The following is a 14,391-nucleotide window of genomic DNA, read 5'->3' as shown; positions in this document are numbered from 1 at the left end:
AAGATGGCCTTTCCCCAAGTGGACCTGCAGGTAGGTACTACGGCACAACTGGCCCATCAGCCCCTCCCTGACTAGAATCTTGTTTCTAAGCCAGAAAGGGTTGCATATATGCCCTATGGGTGTCAGATCTCGCCTTGGAGTTGAAAGTCAACCCAGGAACAGCAAAGGCCTAGTCTCTCTCTGGTGTGCATCCTCGCTTTAGCTAGGTGACATCAATCACGGCCCATCTCCTATGTGCTAGGGAGGCTAGGCCAGCATGGGATGAGAAGCCTCCTCAAACTGGGGTCGGTTTGAAGTATGGGGAAAAGTACTCATGCCACAGACGGTCTAACCTCACGGCGGACTCTGATGGCTTTCGGGAGCTGAGCCAGACGGTTCACTTCCCCAGTGCAAGCCCCTAAAGGCATTCCTCTCTAGGACCTCGGTTCCGATCAAGGCTGGCACACCTACAGTCAGTCCTCTGGGTTGCCAAGTCACACTGACCAGTGTGACAAGTCAGTACTAAGTCATTTAGGAATGAAGGGAGGGACAGGGAGGACACTGGGCGGAAGTCTGCCACTACCTCATCAGATGGGGATTCGCCAAGTAGTCCTCTGATTCTAGCGTCTCACAACGGAAAAGCCCAATGTAGTTCTCCATTTTAATGTCAAGTTTTAAAAAAATCAGACAACCATTCAAACAAGCACCTCCGAGAGTGGACGTATGGCAGCTTCGCCAGGAGCCTAGGACAGGCAACCAGCACCCTGCAGGCTCAGCGGACCTTGTCCAGTGTCTGGGCTACCTCACTAGCCCTGGGGGCAGACGTGATTTGTCCTGAGCGTCCCGGAGCAAAGGGCAGACCAGCCTGGTGGGCACAGCTGACCCTTACACAGGTTCTTCTTGGCAAGCAGTAGGCAACCCAGGCTCGTAGTGGCCTGACATTGTGGTTCACAAAAGCCAGGGAGCGGCCCTGAGTGTCTGTAGCAGGCTCCAGCCATTGCTAAAGCATGAAGTAGGCTGGGCTTAGTGTCCTCAGAGGCTACTGGAAGGACAAGCTGTCTGTCGCCCCACTGTTAAAAAAGGTGGCCCCTAAGGAGAGAGTTCTGTGGCCTAACCTGAAGGCTCCTGAAAGGCAACAGGGGGACCCCCACATGTCTCAGGCATGGGAACCCCAGAAGGGCTGATTCAGGCTGGAGTGCACGCAGGAGGGGCTGCCACTGAGTCAGGAATCCGGCGGCTGAACTGGGATGAAGCCAGGAAGGTGAAGACAGGTCAGGCCTTGGCTTCGACTCTCAAGTCTGCCCTGCCGTCTTCCACGCTGCCATCCTCCGGGAGCAGCTGTGGCGCCGAGGGCTGCGGTCTCCTTGGGTCTCCGTCTTGTAGGCTTATCGCCTGCACAGAATCCTCCAAGGGACTCAGAGCCTGGGCCTGGGCCAGCGGCTGGTGGCGGCCACGCCGGTAGTACCTCAAGCCGTCCAGCCCAGCCCAGGCAAGGCAGATGATGGACAGCGTCAGGAAGTACATGAAGCAGATGCGGAACTGAGAGAGAGAGAGAGAGAGAGAGAGAGAGAGAGAGAGAGAGAGAGAGAGAGAGAGAGAGAGAGAGTGTCGGGGTGACTTCGGGCTTTGTGTTCAGCAACCCCACCCTTGCCCAACCTAGGACATCCCACTGTGGTTCCCCATCACCCAGCTTCCAGGTAGCCAGAGGGCACTGAGGAGTCAGACCTTGCTCCAGGATAGGTAGACCTCAAGATGGATGATTCCCTCCCCTCCCCCTCACAGCATGGTCAACTACTTACCGCTTCCCCAAAGATCCCCAGAGACTGGACCCAACACACACACACACACCCTGTGTGGTCCTCAAGGGTTGGTCTTTAGGCTCTAATTTCATGGAACTGATTTCCACAGTCACTAGGAAGGTTCCAGGACAGTGCCCCAGGGCTTCTCCTAGGCCCTGGCCACAGTCAAGACTGGGCATAGCCTCGGCATGCACTGCACAGCAGTGACCAAGAGGGGCCAGGCAGCTATGGTCACACCCCTTCCTGAAGGACCAGATACATTCCCTCCCAGAGAGGAACCTGGTTATTGCCAGACGGTCTTAGAACTTGGAGTGGCGAGAACGGTGGAGGTAGGCGAGATTCTTGAAACCCCTTGGGACCCTTTCAGGAATGATCACATTTAAAGCAACCTCGGAAATGGCCATTAGGAGACTTCTGTTATCAAGAAGACAGGGTAGCCATCCTTTCCCCATTCCCTCGTGTCAATCCAACTCCTGGATGCTGTGGGGCCACACCCACTGGGGAAGGGAGGAGAGAAGAGTCAGCCGGCCAGACCTCAGGATCCAGAAGTCCAGCACAGGTAGAGCCCAGCTAGAGAGAAGGTACCACCTGGCTACTTCAGTCTCACCAGACACAAAGGAGGACCTTTTGGGTGGGGCCAGGCAAGACTCTTGGGAAGAAACTTAAATCTTCTCACACTGTGGAAAGGATCTTGCTTTTAACCCTTACCCTCAGGGTGACTGGACACCACACACACACACACACACACACACCACACCTGGAGTACTGACGTATTCACTGCCCACTGCACTGAAGGGGAGCACCACGGGAGTGAGAACTCCTACTCTGCCCAAAGTGTGCGTCAACCTAAGCGGCCAGACCTGTGAAGGCAACGCTTCACGCCCCTTAGCCTCAGTGCACGGCACCAGGAGACCTTTGACCTCTGCTACTGCGTCACTACATCAAAACCGCTGTCCTCGCACCAAGGCCTCTGGACACCAAAGGCGGTCAGTAGGTACTGGAATCATGTGAGAAAGATTTTCTAGAGCGACCGCCACGAAATGGGTCAGCAAGCGGCGACGATAATCCAGAAACACAAAAAGGAGACCGTTGGCAAGAAATGAGGGTAAGAAAGGGAAGACGACATTCAGACCAAAGAAACTAACCAAGAGTAAACGATGCACGAGGTATGGAACAAGGGGGAATTAATCGATCAGGAGAGACCACAGCAAACAAACCCTTCCCTCCTGTGATTTCTCTATTCTTGCTTCTGTGTTTTTGAGACGGGCTTGCTCGCTACGCAGCAGCTCAGGTGGCCTTGAGCTCACGGGTCTCCTGTTTGAGCTCCCTGAGTGCTGGCACTGCCTGCGTGCCTGGCTTGTGTTTTCTAAGTCATGGTTGATGGTGAAAAACGAAATTTGACTAACATTGTCTTACATGATTCTGAAGGTACATGGGCAAAACGTCAGGGCAACAGGCCCAGTGGTAAAGTCTCCACACTATACATAATTTGGAATTCCCTGGCAGTCCCAGACATCAGACCATTGCTGCCTTCTAAAGGGACAGCAGAGACGAAATTCTGGTTTCCCAAGTGAATCCAAGAGAAAACTGCAAAGCAACCAACTGTGTGAATGGCTAATAGGAGAGAGGTGTGTCAAGCGCTAATGGAAATCTAGGGAAAGGGGTTCTCACACCTTTCTGGCGGGACAGTAATGGTCCCCACTGGGAACCCATAGCTCTGCCTCTGGGCTCCCATCCAGGAGAACAAAACCTACATTCCCACAACCTCTAGGGAAGAACTAGAGGACACACGGACAGCCTGCAGCAGCTACAGCAGCCACCCGAGAAGGAGCCCAAGGGCCCGTGAGTGCACAGGAGGATGGAGCCACTCCAGGGAGAACAGCTCTTCACAGGCCACAGGTGAAGGGAGTGGTTGTGGCCAGGAAAAGATCCTGTGGAGATCTGAATGTTTGGCCCAGGGAGTGGTGCTATTAGGAGCTATGGCCTTATTGGAACAGGCGTGTGTCCCCGTGGGCGTGGGCTTTGAGACCCTTCTCCTGACTGCCTTTGAAGATGTAGAACTCTCAGCTCCTCCTGCACCGTGCCTGCCTGGATGCTGCCAAGCTTCCTATCATGATGATAATGGACTGAACCTCTGACCCTGTAAGCCAGCCCCAATTAACTGTTGTCCTTATAAGAGTTGCCTTGGTCATGGCATCTGTTCATAATAATGAAACCCAAACTAAGATAGATCCCAAGGGTCCCGGAAGGGAAGAAATGTTTTGGATTTTGACTGAAAAATCAACACCTTGAATATGACCTAGAGCTAAAGAAATGGGACCCCGAATCTCTGCATGGTTTCTTAAACTGGACGTGAATGAAGCCAACTTTAAAAAAAACCAGCAAACCCAGGTTGGCTCCTAGCCACAGGAGTTGGTTCCACCCTGGTCCTCAGTGGTCTTTGGCTGTGTTCCCACTGCCCAGACTCCTGCCCTAGCCTGTCTCCCAACTCAAGATGAAGCACAAGAGGGCAGAGCAGGAAGCTGCCTCTCTCTTTTGACTATGAACAAAATGCAGTGCTCCCGAGAAAACCAGCCAGAGAAAGATCAGTACACATCTCGAAGCTTGACTGGATGAAACAGGAGTTAGCGTCAGAATACTCCTCACCCCTCAGTGGGCCCCTGGATACAGTCTGGGCCAATGAATAGGACTGACCAAGCACCCTCAAGAAGAGAATTTCTCTTGTGGCCATCCCTTTGGGAAAGAGATGACCCAGATCCCTCCCTCCTGAGCCTCCTACCCCACTCCTCTGAAGATTACTAGCAAGGGGGTCTTTGCAGGGCATCTGGTATAGAACAGAGGCATAGGCAACACAGGACAGCATCAGACTCTAAAGAGTCAAGCCCCACCCATTTGGCTCCCAAAGGCCGAACAAGAGGCAGCTATGGAGGGAGAGGGGGTTGGCGGATGGGAGAGAGACAGCACAGTATCCTTAGAAGTCAGTGACTAAAAGACAAATCACGTGTTAAGTGCACTACAGCTGGGGCCAATCAGGTTCCCCCTGGGGTTTCTTTGGACAGCCCCTTCCACTTTAGGAGACCCTACTCTTTGAGGACAGACAGTCTCCACTGGGGGGGTTGGAGGGAGATGACTAGTGCCCTTCTGAGCCAGTGAACTGTTTCCTGGCCCAACTCTACCCCCACACCCTTACCCAGTACTGTGAGTCATGCCAAGAGCTGTTGGACAGTACTGAGGAATTATATAACCTGCTCGGTCTCGATCTACCCTAAGGGCCGGGCAAGTCTTGACTGTTGTGGGTTCAGTCTGCTGGGAGTCTGCACTGAAGGACTTTGGTAAACTGGAGACAAGTTCAAGCTTCAAATGTCAAGACCACACCCTCACTTCATAGGTTTCTTCAGACACTAGCGGCTAGTTCTCAGTGAGACGGATGCATAAGCACCTGCTCCATCTGCCTCCTCACTGACCCACCAGACTTAACACTAAGCTTCAATGACAGGGCTGTGCCAACTGGGGACCCTTGGTGGGTTAGCATTCCTTCACGACACATGCCAACTTGCAGGCCCACAGCCCAGGGAAACCAAAGGCTTTCATAGGTTGCCTAGGACACTGCCCAGCTATAGTCGGGGACTATCACTAAGGAGCCTACTTAGAAGCCACATCCCTCCTCATGTGACTGTCAAGCCCATTTGGCTTGGCCAGTAACTGCATCATAATGTCCCCATCATAGATTAGGCAGGGGGCTTCTCAGATACAAGAAAAACTCTGGCTGTTGTGAGAAAATTGAGGGCATCCCAAGAGGGGCCAGTATTCCAATGCCATCCGATGCCAGCTCCAAACAAGGAGCTCTGCCTAGCTCCCTCCTGGACACAAACACTTCAGACATCTGACTTCAGACATCTGGGCTTAAGGCCCATTGGGTCTTGACGACCACCAACAGGGATGGGACATGAAAGTTAAGGAGCTGTGACCATGTGAGGTCATTGGTACAGGCCCAGGTGAGGGCATTCTGATGAGGACCCCTCAGAGATGGCTGAAAACTCAGCCACTCGTATAGGCCCAGCCACCTGGGGCTCCAAGTCCCAGAGGTCCAACCTGGGACCTGGACAGGAGCAGGGTAGGGGCACATGGATAGATAAAAGTGGCTAATTTGGGGGCTGGAGAGATGGCTCAGCCAAAGGTCCTGAGTTCAATTCCCAGCAACTACATGGTGGCTCATAACCATCTGTAATGAGATCTGGTTCCCTCTTCTGGTGCCCTCTTCTGGTGCATAGACATATGTGCAGGCTGAATACTATATAAATAAACAATTAAAAACAAACAAACAAACAAACAAACAGTGGCTAACTTCACCACATCAAGTGCCCCTGGAAATGTGAGCCTGTCCAACCCTTTTACTTTCCGCCCCAAATGTGGGCCACACTCTGTATACTCCAGGGACAGTGGGTCTGTGTCCCCTGACAATGGACCACACCAGGAAGCCCCACCATGACCACATGACAGGCTTCCCTCCCCCAAAGGCACGGGACTGAAGTTGGGGCTTTACCTGTTGATGGACTTGGAGGCCCAGACCCCGCTTGTCAGAGACCACGAGCGTGATCGAGGTCTTAAGCGCAGTGGCAAGGAAAGTGTTGATCCCGAAGACCAATGCACAGAGCTCTTTAGACAGGGAAGACGCAATCTGAAAACTGGGAGGTTAAAAAAGAAAGGGACTGTGCTCAAACTCACCAAGTAAGGCAGGGGTCAGAACAGAGTCAGACCTCATTAATCATAGCACAGGAGGCAGAAGAGGCCAGGCCAGTCTGGTCTATACAGTGAGATCCCATCTAGTTAAACAAATACATTAACAACAACAATTAAAAAAAAAAAACCCAAAAACCCCAAAACAAACAAAAACAGAGTCAGGGAGACTCCTGTATCTACCCAGGAATACAGCAAGGTATCAAGTCATACAACCCCCACCACCAGACTGAGCTAAGCCACAACTCTAAGATTCCAAATCCACACCCCCATCCAGCACACCTGTGCATAGCGCTGCCCTGCCCTCCCAACGTGCACCCACCAACCAATAGCAGCTGACTCGGGGCAGGAGTGGGGCTCAGGACATGCCTATAGAGAGACTGATTCTAGAAGACTGGGGACAGGAATGCGCTCTCAACTCAGAAGGCAGGAGTATGTGGCCAGGGGATGGGAGAAGGCAGGGAGTAGGGAGAAAGGCAGGGTTAGGAATCCCAGGGAGGTAGGAAGGACCCAAACTCTTTCCAGAAGAGACGGTGGGCAGGGTAAAAGTGGCATGTACCGGAAGGCAAGTGTCTTGTGTGCGGTGCAGGCACATGTATTCTAAGAACATATGATGTATGAAACCTATGATATATACATATCAGATATATATGTATGTATATATATATGTATATGTGTGTATACTCGCATGTGCGCGCACGGGTACACACGCGAGGGTACACATGCGCGCGCGCACACACACACACACACACACACACACACACACACACACACACACACACAGAAGAGGGCAGGGAAAAAGTGGCATGTACCGGAAGGCAAGTGTCTTGTGTGCGGTGTAAGCACATGTATGTATGCTATGCACAGTGCAAATGCTAAGAATATATGGTGTATGAAACCTATGACATACATATGTATGTATGTATACATACATATATATATACACACACACACATATTATACATATTGCATACACACACATATATGGTGGCATGCTGATCCGTGTGTGTGTATAGTATAAACATGGACTGTGTAGTGCAGTGGGTAGTGTGTGGATGGTGCTGTCCGTCTGGTGATGTGAGCACATACCTAGGAACATATTTTGGGTTTCTTTTAGTCAAGGTCTCACCACAAATCTGTCTGGTCTGGAACTCACAGAGCTGCCTGCTTTTTGAGTTCTGGGATTAAAGGTGTGCACCACCCCGCCCAGCTCTGCAAGGGTATCTGAGGCCTCTGTGGCATGAGCTGAGTGTGTACTCACACACAGCTGTGTGTGCTCCCTCTGTTCCAGCCTGGGCGGGGTCTTAAGGAAGTCGTGCTAGTAGAATCCGGAAGAGGAAGGGCCGGGCGGCTCTGAAGCAGTGTTCAGAGGAGCTGGGAGAGCAAGTAGGGTCAAGTCTAAAGGGAGGGGGTCAAAAGCAGCAGGACCGGGTGCAGGTAAAGAAATGGAGGAGGGTGTCCCAGGTGAGAAGGTGGGGTCCCGGTCAACTTTAGGTGGTCTATTTGACAGCAACACTATAGGGGTTCAGGAAGGATTGGGGGAGACGGGAGAGCGCCGAGGCTGCTCTTCTGCAAGGCATTCTGTTCTTACAGGGGTTGTGGGGCCTAGGGAAACCAGTGTAGACACAGCCAGGAGTGTCAAGACAAGTCAGGCCTCCTACATTGTCTTGTGCTCCCCAAGAGAACCTTCCAGAAGCCCCTCCATACCATCTCACTCACGTGGCAATGGGCACAAGGAACTGGTAGGCCCCACGGAAAAGCACGAAGGTCACATAGCAGACCCAGATGTCCGGGATCTGGAACATACAGAAAACCAGGCCAGCCTGGATGGCTATGACACTCGCGATGACCAGCTTTGACCACAGAGCCCAGCGGATGTTCACGAAGCCCGCGGTGAAGGCCGTGATGGCGCCTGGAGGTAGGAGGCATTTGATCACGGCTGAGCTTGGGTAAGCAGAACCATGGGTAGGGAGTCAGGTTGACTTAGGGTGGCAGGGTAGGGCGAGGGATGGGGCAGCCTACATCGGTGGTCTAGCCCAGGGCAAGGGGTAGGGCTAGCAGACTACAGGCCCGCTGGGGTCCAGCTGGGACCCACAAGGGCCCTCCAGTGCATACTCAGAAGCGTGGAGGCGGCATCTACGGCACCGTTGTAGTTGAGTCTGCTGTCAGTGATTTTCCACAGGACATGGACATAGTAGGTGATCAGGTAGTAGCCTGCCGAGTTGAAGACCCACCAGAGGCACCAGAGACGCAGCTGTGGTTGCCGGATGTTCTTCACCAGTTCGCTTAGCATGCGTACCAGGAAGGAGTCCCTGCAAGTGCCCAGCACGCGCTCCAGTTTCCTGGGCTCTGGATGGCCAGGCCCCGGGTGCATCTGATCCAGCTCACAGGGCAAGGCTCCTTGCACAAGTGCGCTCCGGTTGAAAAAGAGGCTCCGCTTAGGACGCTTTAGGAAGAGCGAGAGGCTCAGGCTGAAGAGGATGAAGCCCAGGGAGATGCAGTTGAGCATATAGGTGGAGATGCCTCCTAGGGTGACCAGCACCTGGCCCAGCACGGAGCTGATGAAGACGCCCAGTAGGACCGCGGCCCGCGAGTAGCTGGCCATGCGCTGGTAGCGGGAGGGCTGCACCAGGGAGAATATGTAGGAGGAGTAGGCGATGCGCGCCGCCATGGTGATGCTGTAGAAGACTTCCATGAGCTGCATGTGCACGACGGAGGTCCCCAGGAGCAGCAGCAGCCACACGCACACGAAGCTCAGGCACTGGAGGACCAGGACTGGCTTGTATCGTAGGTAGTCGGTGAGCAGGAAGACGGGGACCAGCACGGCCAGGTGGGAGTAGGGCAGCATCGGAATGATCTCGTTGGTCACCTGCGCACAGGCGGGCACTGGTCACTAAGGACACTTGGCGGCTCCCGGGAGCACCGCAGGGTGAGCATGCGAGAGTCTGTCTACCTTGCCCCTGTCTCACTACGGGAGCCTAGAAACTAAGGTGGTTTTTCCAGTCAGAGGGAAACTGCAGGCCCTAGGCCAGACGACTCACAGGAAGCTGTCAAACTGTAGGGGAGGCCACCATTCAGTACAGGTTCATCGTCTCACTCTAGCTTCCTGATTTGCCCTCATCTTAAACCTACGTAGAGAAGATTACAGGGGATGGCAGACACCAACGCGGGTTTCATCAGTCCGTATTACAGGAGGAAAGGGAAGAGACAGTAATGGAGGCAGACATTGGGGAGCTGGGCATTGGGGGGGCACAACAGACAGCTAGGGAGGACACATAGGAGGGAAGGAGGGAAGGCCAGGAGGAGGACAAGACCATTCCTCTCCCCACCCCACGAGGCAGGATTGAGCATGCAGTCTGCAGAATCCAACCTTAGCTGCCTTCATTAAGACCCACCCTCGGGGTTGGGGATTTAGCTCAGTGGTAGAGCGCTTGCCTAGCAAGCACAAGGCCCTGGGTTCGGTCCCCAGTTCCGAAAAAAAGAAAAAAGAAAAAAAAAAAGACCCACCCTCATCGGGCTCCTGTTGTGGTGTATGACGCTGGGGAGAGCCGTCTGAGGCAGGGCAGGTATCGGAAGGCCCTGCCTCAGATTCTTCTTCACTGCCTAAGGAAGGCCCTGGCAGTATGGGCAGGCCAAGCCAGGTGCCTTACTCCCCGTGGATGCTCTGTAGGGAGAGCCTCCATCTCAGTGAAGCCCAAACGTCTTCCTGACCTCTCTCCCTGCGTGGCAGACATGCTTGGGATCTCCTCCTAGGCCAAGATGAGTTTCGGCAGAGGCTCCCTTAGACCTCATTTTAGATCCAGCTAATGTGCACAGAGGGGTCCTCCTGGGCTCCCGGACACTGGGACTCGGGTCGCTCTGACTCACACCCTAGTGCTAATTCAATTCAGCCCAAGCGCTAGCAACCACCAACCTTACTCAAAGGACCCACTGGTCCAAGAAACCAGCAGATACCACGGCCAGCTACGTATGGAAAATTAAAGACCCCCAAAGAGAACTTGGGTAGGTATATAAGGGATGTGCCAAGCCCAGGAGGACTGCTGACACTCCGACGCCGAGTGCAGGCTGACCCAGGGCAACCACAGGCTGCCTCAGGCAGCTGATGAAGCAGACCTCAGAGACTGAGGCTCAGGGAAGTAGGAGAAGCCCGAGAATCAGAGAATCCACCTTTCCTACCTAATGGCTCCTCCTGATCCTGTGCCCCACAGAGATCAAGTTTCACCTCAAATAATCCTGATAACCTAAGCACTCAAAGTCCCTTCCACAATGACCCACCCCTGCCAGGACATTCCAGAGATCTTTAGTACCTGTGAGGACTCAGGCTGCAAACAACCTGAGGTCCCTCACCTACTCTACCTCACTCTGGCTCGATTCAGGGGTTGACAGGGTGGGGCTGAGGGGTAGGTGTCTCTCTCCATGCTGGGCTGCAATCTGAGTCCCACTTGGAAGGCTACTGGGGAAGGGGCATCTGCAAAAGCTCTCTGCAACACGCAGGATCAGTCAGGTAGCCAACTGGTTGGTATAAGCTGTCTTCCTGCCACCTAAGCCCAGCCCTGCCCAACAATCCCCAGGCGTCGGAGGATCCTAATTGGCTGTTCAGCACAGAGCTGAGCCCTGATCTAGATGCAGAAAGGCACAGGGCAAGGGGGCAGCATCCAAGCTGACCCTAGGAGCACCGGATCGGCTGCTGACAGCACAATAGGAGGCCTGTTCTGACACAGCATGACAGGCATACAGGAACCGTGGCAGGACCTGGTCTAAGGGAGTGCTGGGAAGGATGGCTATACAGGGTCCTGAGGAGGTGTGGGACATGAGCATCCCAGAAACACCTCGGTCCCCAACAGCCACAGCTGAAACGGAAAGAACCAGGCAGACAGAGACCTCGAGTACCTTCACAAACTCGGAACGGGGGAAGGCAAGACTGGGAAGATGGCTAGTCTGGCCAGCGCCTGTCTTGCAGAGCGACAAGGAAGGCAACCATTCTCAAGGACAGCAGCCCTACACTGGGACCGCCAGGAGCCCCCAATCCAGGAAAGAAATGGAGGGAACTCGGTGTCCAGGTCACAAGTCACCAACAGAGTCCACACTCTATACAAAAGTCAGTCAGTCAGTCAGTCAGTCAGTCAGTCAGTCAGTATATGAAGCAGAGGAATTCAGGCCAGATGAACTGTAACTGTAACTCAAAGTCTGCTATGCCTAGGTGTGCGACAGACAGACAGACAGACAGACAGACAAATGCACACACGCGATACACATACACGCCCTTCTTAAGAGAATTCTGGAATATTCTTATACCTTTACACCTAAGGATTCTAACAAACTCCCTACAATTCAGCATTCCCTAGACTGACCAGAAACCAAACCAAACTGAACCAAACCAAACACAAACATATCCTTTTTTTTTTTTTCTTTTCTTTTCTTTTTTTCGGAGCTGGGGACCGAACCCAGGGCCTTGTGCTTGCTAGGCAAGCGCTCTACCACTGAGCTAAATCCCCAACCCCCCCCTTTTTTTTAAAGATGTGTTTATTTATTCTATAGAAGTACACTATAGCTGTCTTCAGACACACCAGAAGAGGGCATCAGATCTCATTACAGATGGTTGTGAGCCACCATGTGGTTGCTGGGATTTGAACTCAGGGCCTCTGGAAGAGCAGTCTCTCCAACCCAACATATACCCTTCTTAAGAGTATTCTGGAATATTCCTATACCATGACACCTAAGGATTCTAACAAACTCCCTAAAATAAGTATTCCCTAGACTGACCAAAAACCAAACCAACCAAACACACACAGACACACACACACATATATACACACACATGCACAGACACACACACGCGCGCGCACACACACATACATATACACACACATATACACACACAGACACACACATATACATACACACACATACACACACCACACACATACACACACACATGCGCGCACATACACACGCACGCACGCACGCACGCACGCACAGAACCAAACCGTGGGAGTTGGCTGCTCAGCCCACTGAACCACCAGAAGGCTGGGTGACTCAGTCTGTACACAAGCCTTGGATATGAAGAGTCTGAATCCATGTGGTCAAACCTCCAGAAACCTGGCAGGAAGATAGGCTGTAAAGACAGAGGCCCAGCAAGAACAGACTGCCTGGGACGCGGCTGGCTTCCCGACCTCCCTTGTAGCCAGAAGGGCTAAGACCACAGGACTCACCCTTGGGCCTGGTGAACAGAACCTGTGATCCTTGTCTCCTAGTGACGTGTGAGGCTTGGCGGAATGCCTCAGCCTCTGGAATCTGTGCGTGCGTGTGTGTGTGTGTGCGTGTGCGCATGAGTTTGTGAGTGTAAGGGTGTACGAGTGTAGGCACACGTGTGGAGGTCAGAGGGCCCTCCTTCAGGGGCTGGGATCTACTTGTTTTTCAAGCCAGGGTTTGTCCCTGAGACCTGGGGAACAATGGCTAGACTGTCTGACAAGTGAGTCCCAGGAGTCTGCGGGCCTCCACCTCCCCATCACAGCTAGCTTTTTATGCAAGGGCTGAGGCTTGAACTTGGGTCTTCGTGTGCACCTATAACATTACTACTGGCTGCGAATTGAAAAGGACTCTATTATTATTATTATTATTATTATTATTATTATTATTATTATTATTGAAGCTTCCTATGCACACTTATTTCTTTATTAGGGAGGGTGAACAGCACCCGCTCACCAAATGCAGAGAGGCTACAAACCAGGGCGAGCCTGGCTGTTCGGCCCTGTCTTATTCAAAAAACAAACCATCTCCATGTCTGCTTGGATTTAAGCTTATTAGCAGACTTTCAATGGGACCCTCTGTCCCCACAGCCTGAGTAAGAAGAAAATGCCTTCAGTAATCTCTTTACATAAACAGCTAAGTCCCTGCTGGAAACAGGTGCCAAGCAAGGTGGGGCGTGGCTGGGCATGGCTGGGCGTGGTTTTTCTCACCAGGAGAGCTGATGAGCCCATCTGGTAGTAGAAGTCAGCCCTCTTTCAGCTATGTTCTTCCTCAGGCCCCAAGCAGGCACAGGTTTCCTTACTATGGTGCCCAGGGATGCTCAATCTGGCTGGGTTCACAAATCAGAGCCAAGGCTCTCTGTGGGCTCCGTGCAGCAGGGGCAGACGAAGCCACATCCAACCCAGTCTCCGACAGCCTCAGCTGCCCACATTATTAAACTGAGCGAGAATCCCCCCAACCCCATGCTGCTGCTGCTGCTGCTGCTGCTGCTCCCCCAACCTCCCCACAGCCCAGCAACATGCCTGCTCCTTGGTGAAGTTACGTTCCAGGAGGTAGGGTGTGATGAAGCTCTCCCCAGGTCGCAACTGTGCCATGAAGCCAAAGAAGCAGAGGTAGAACACTAGCCATCGCCAGGACTTAAGTTCGCGGTCCTGCCTGGGCTCTTCGCAGGCTTGCTTTTCTGCCACCTGGCCAGTGGGCACCATGTTGCCCAGGTCCTCATGGGACCTGGTGAGCAAAGATAACACTCCACCTGGAGGGAAGGAAAAGGAGAGAGTCTGGTGTCAGCAAAGGAGCCCACGGGTAACCACTCCTTCCCAGTCTTTCCCTTGAGACCTAGTGTTAGCCTTGAATGGCTGCAGGCCCCACACCCACTCTTCAACCTACTTTGCCAACCTGAGAACCAACAGGAGGCTAATCCCTCAGACGAGGTCAGCCTAGCTGCCAGGAGTCTTCAAGCAAAGTCTCGGCCACACAGGCCCGTTTAACTATCAACCAAAGTCCCATTAACAAACTGTCTCGCTTTGTTAACTAAATAAACAGCACTTAAAATTTTAGTTTTGGAGCCAGGCGGTGCAAGCCTTTAATCCCAGCACTCAGGAAGCAGAGGCAGGCTGATTTCTGAGTT

General features: G+C 52.9%; 1 protein-coding gene across 1 annotated transcript; it reads right to left on the bottom strand.

Annotated features, from left to right (window-relative positions):
- Positions 1 to 626: 626 nt before the first annotated feature.
- Slc19a1 (solute carrier family 19 member 1) lies at positions 627 to 14,036 on the bottom strand. The gene is made up of 5 exons (XM_032888821.1): positions 13,787 to 14,036; positions 8,631 to 9,384; positions 8,235 to 8,427; positions 6,322 to 6,463; positions 627 to 1,518 (listed from the first exon to the last, which is right to left on the bottom strand). Exons 1-5 carry the CDS (start codon positions 13,967 to 13,969, stop codon positions 1,252 to 1,254), a joined length of 1,539 nt encoding a protein of 512 aa, XP_032744712.1. The 5' UTR covers positions 13,970 to 14,036; the 3' UTR covers positions 627 to 1,251.
- Between the last annotated feature and the right edge of the window lie 355 nt (positions 14,037 to 14,391).

The sequence above is a fragment of the Rattus rattus genome, chromosome 18, assembly GCF_011064425.1.
Source record: "Rattus rattus isolate New Zealand chromosome 18, Rrattus_CSIRO_v1, whole genome shotgun sequence".
Lineage (NCBI taxonomy): Eukaryota > Metazoa > Chordata > Mammalia > Rodentia > Muridae > Rattus > Rattus rattus.
This window is presented reverse-complemented; position numbering and strand designations above follow the sequence as displayed.

Coding starts and splice junctions, on each gene's coding strand:
- Slc19a1 (XM_032888821.1), bottom strand. CDS start 13,969: ATGGTGCCCACTGGCCAGGTGGCAGAAAAGCAAGCCTGCGAAGAGCCC. Junction 8,428..8,630: donor TGCCGCCTCCACGCTTCTGA/GTATGCACTGGA, acceptor TCCTACCTCCAG/GCGCCATCACGGCCTTCACC. Junction 1,519..6,321: donor GCCTCCAAGTCCATCAACAG/GTAAAGCCCCAA, acceptor TCTCTCTCTCAG/TTCCGCATCTGCTTCATGTA.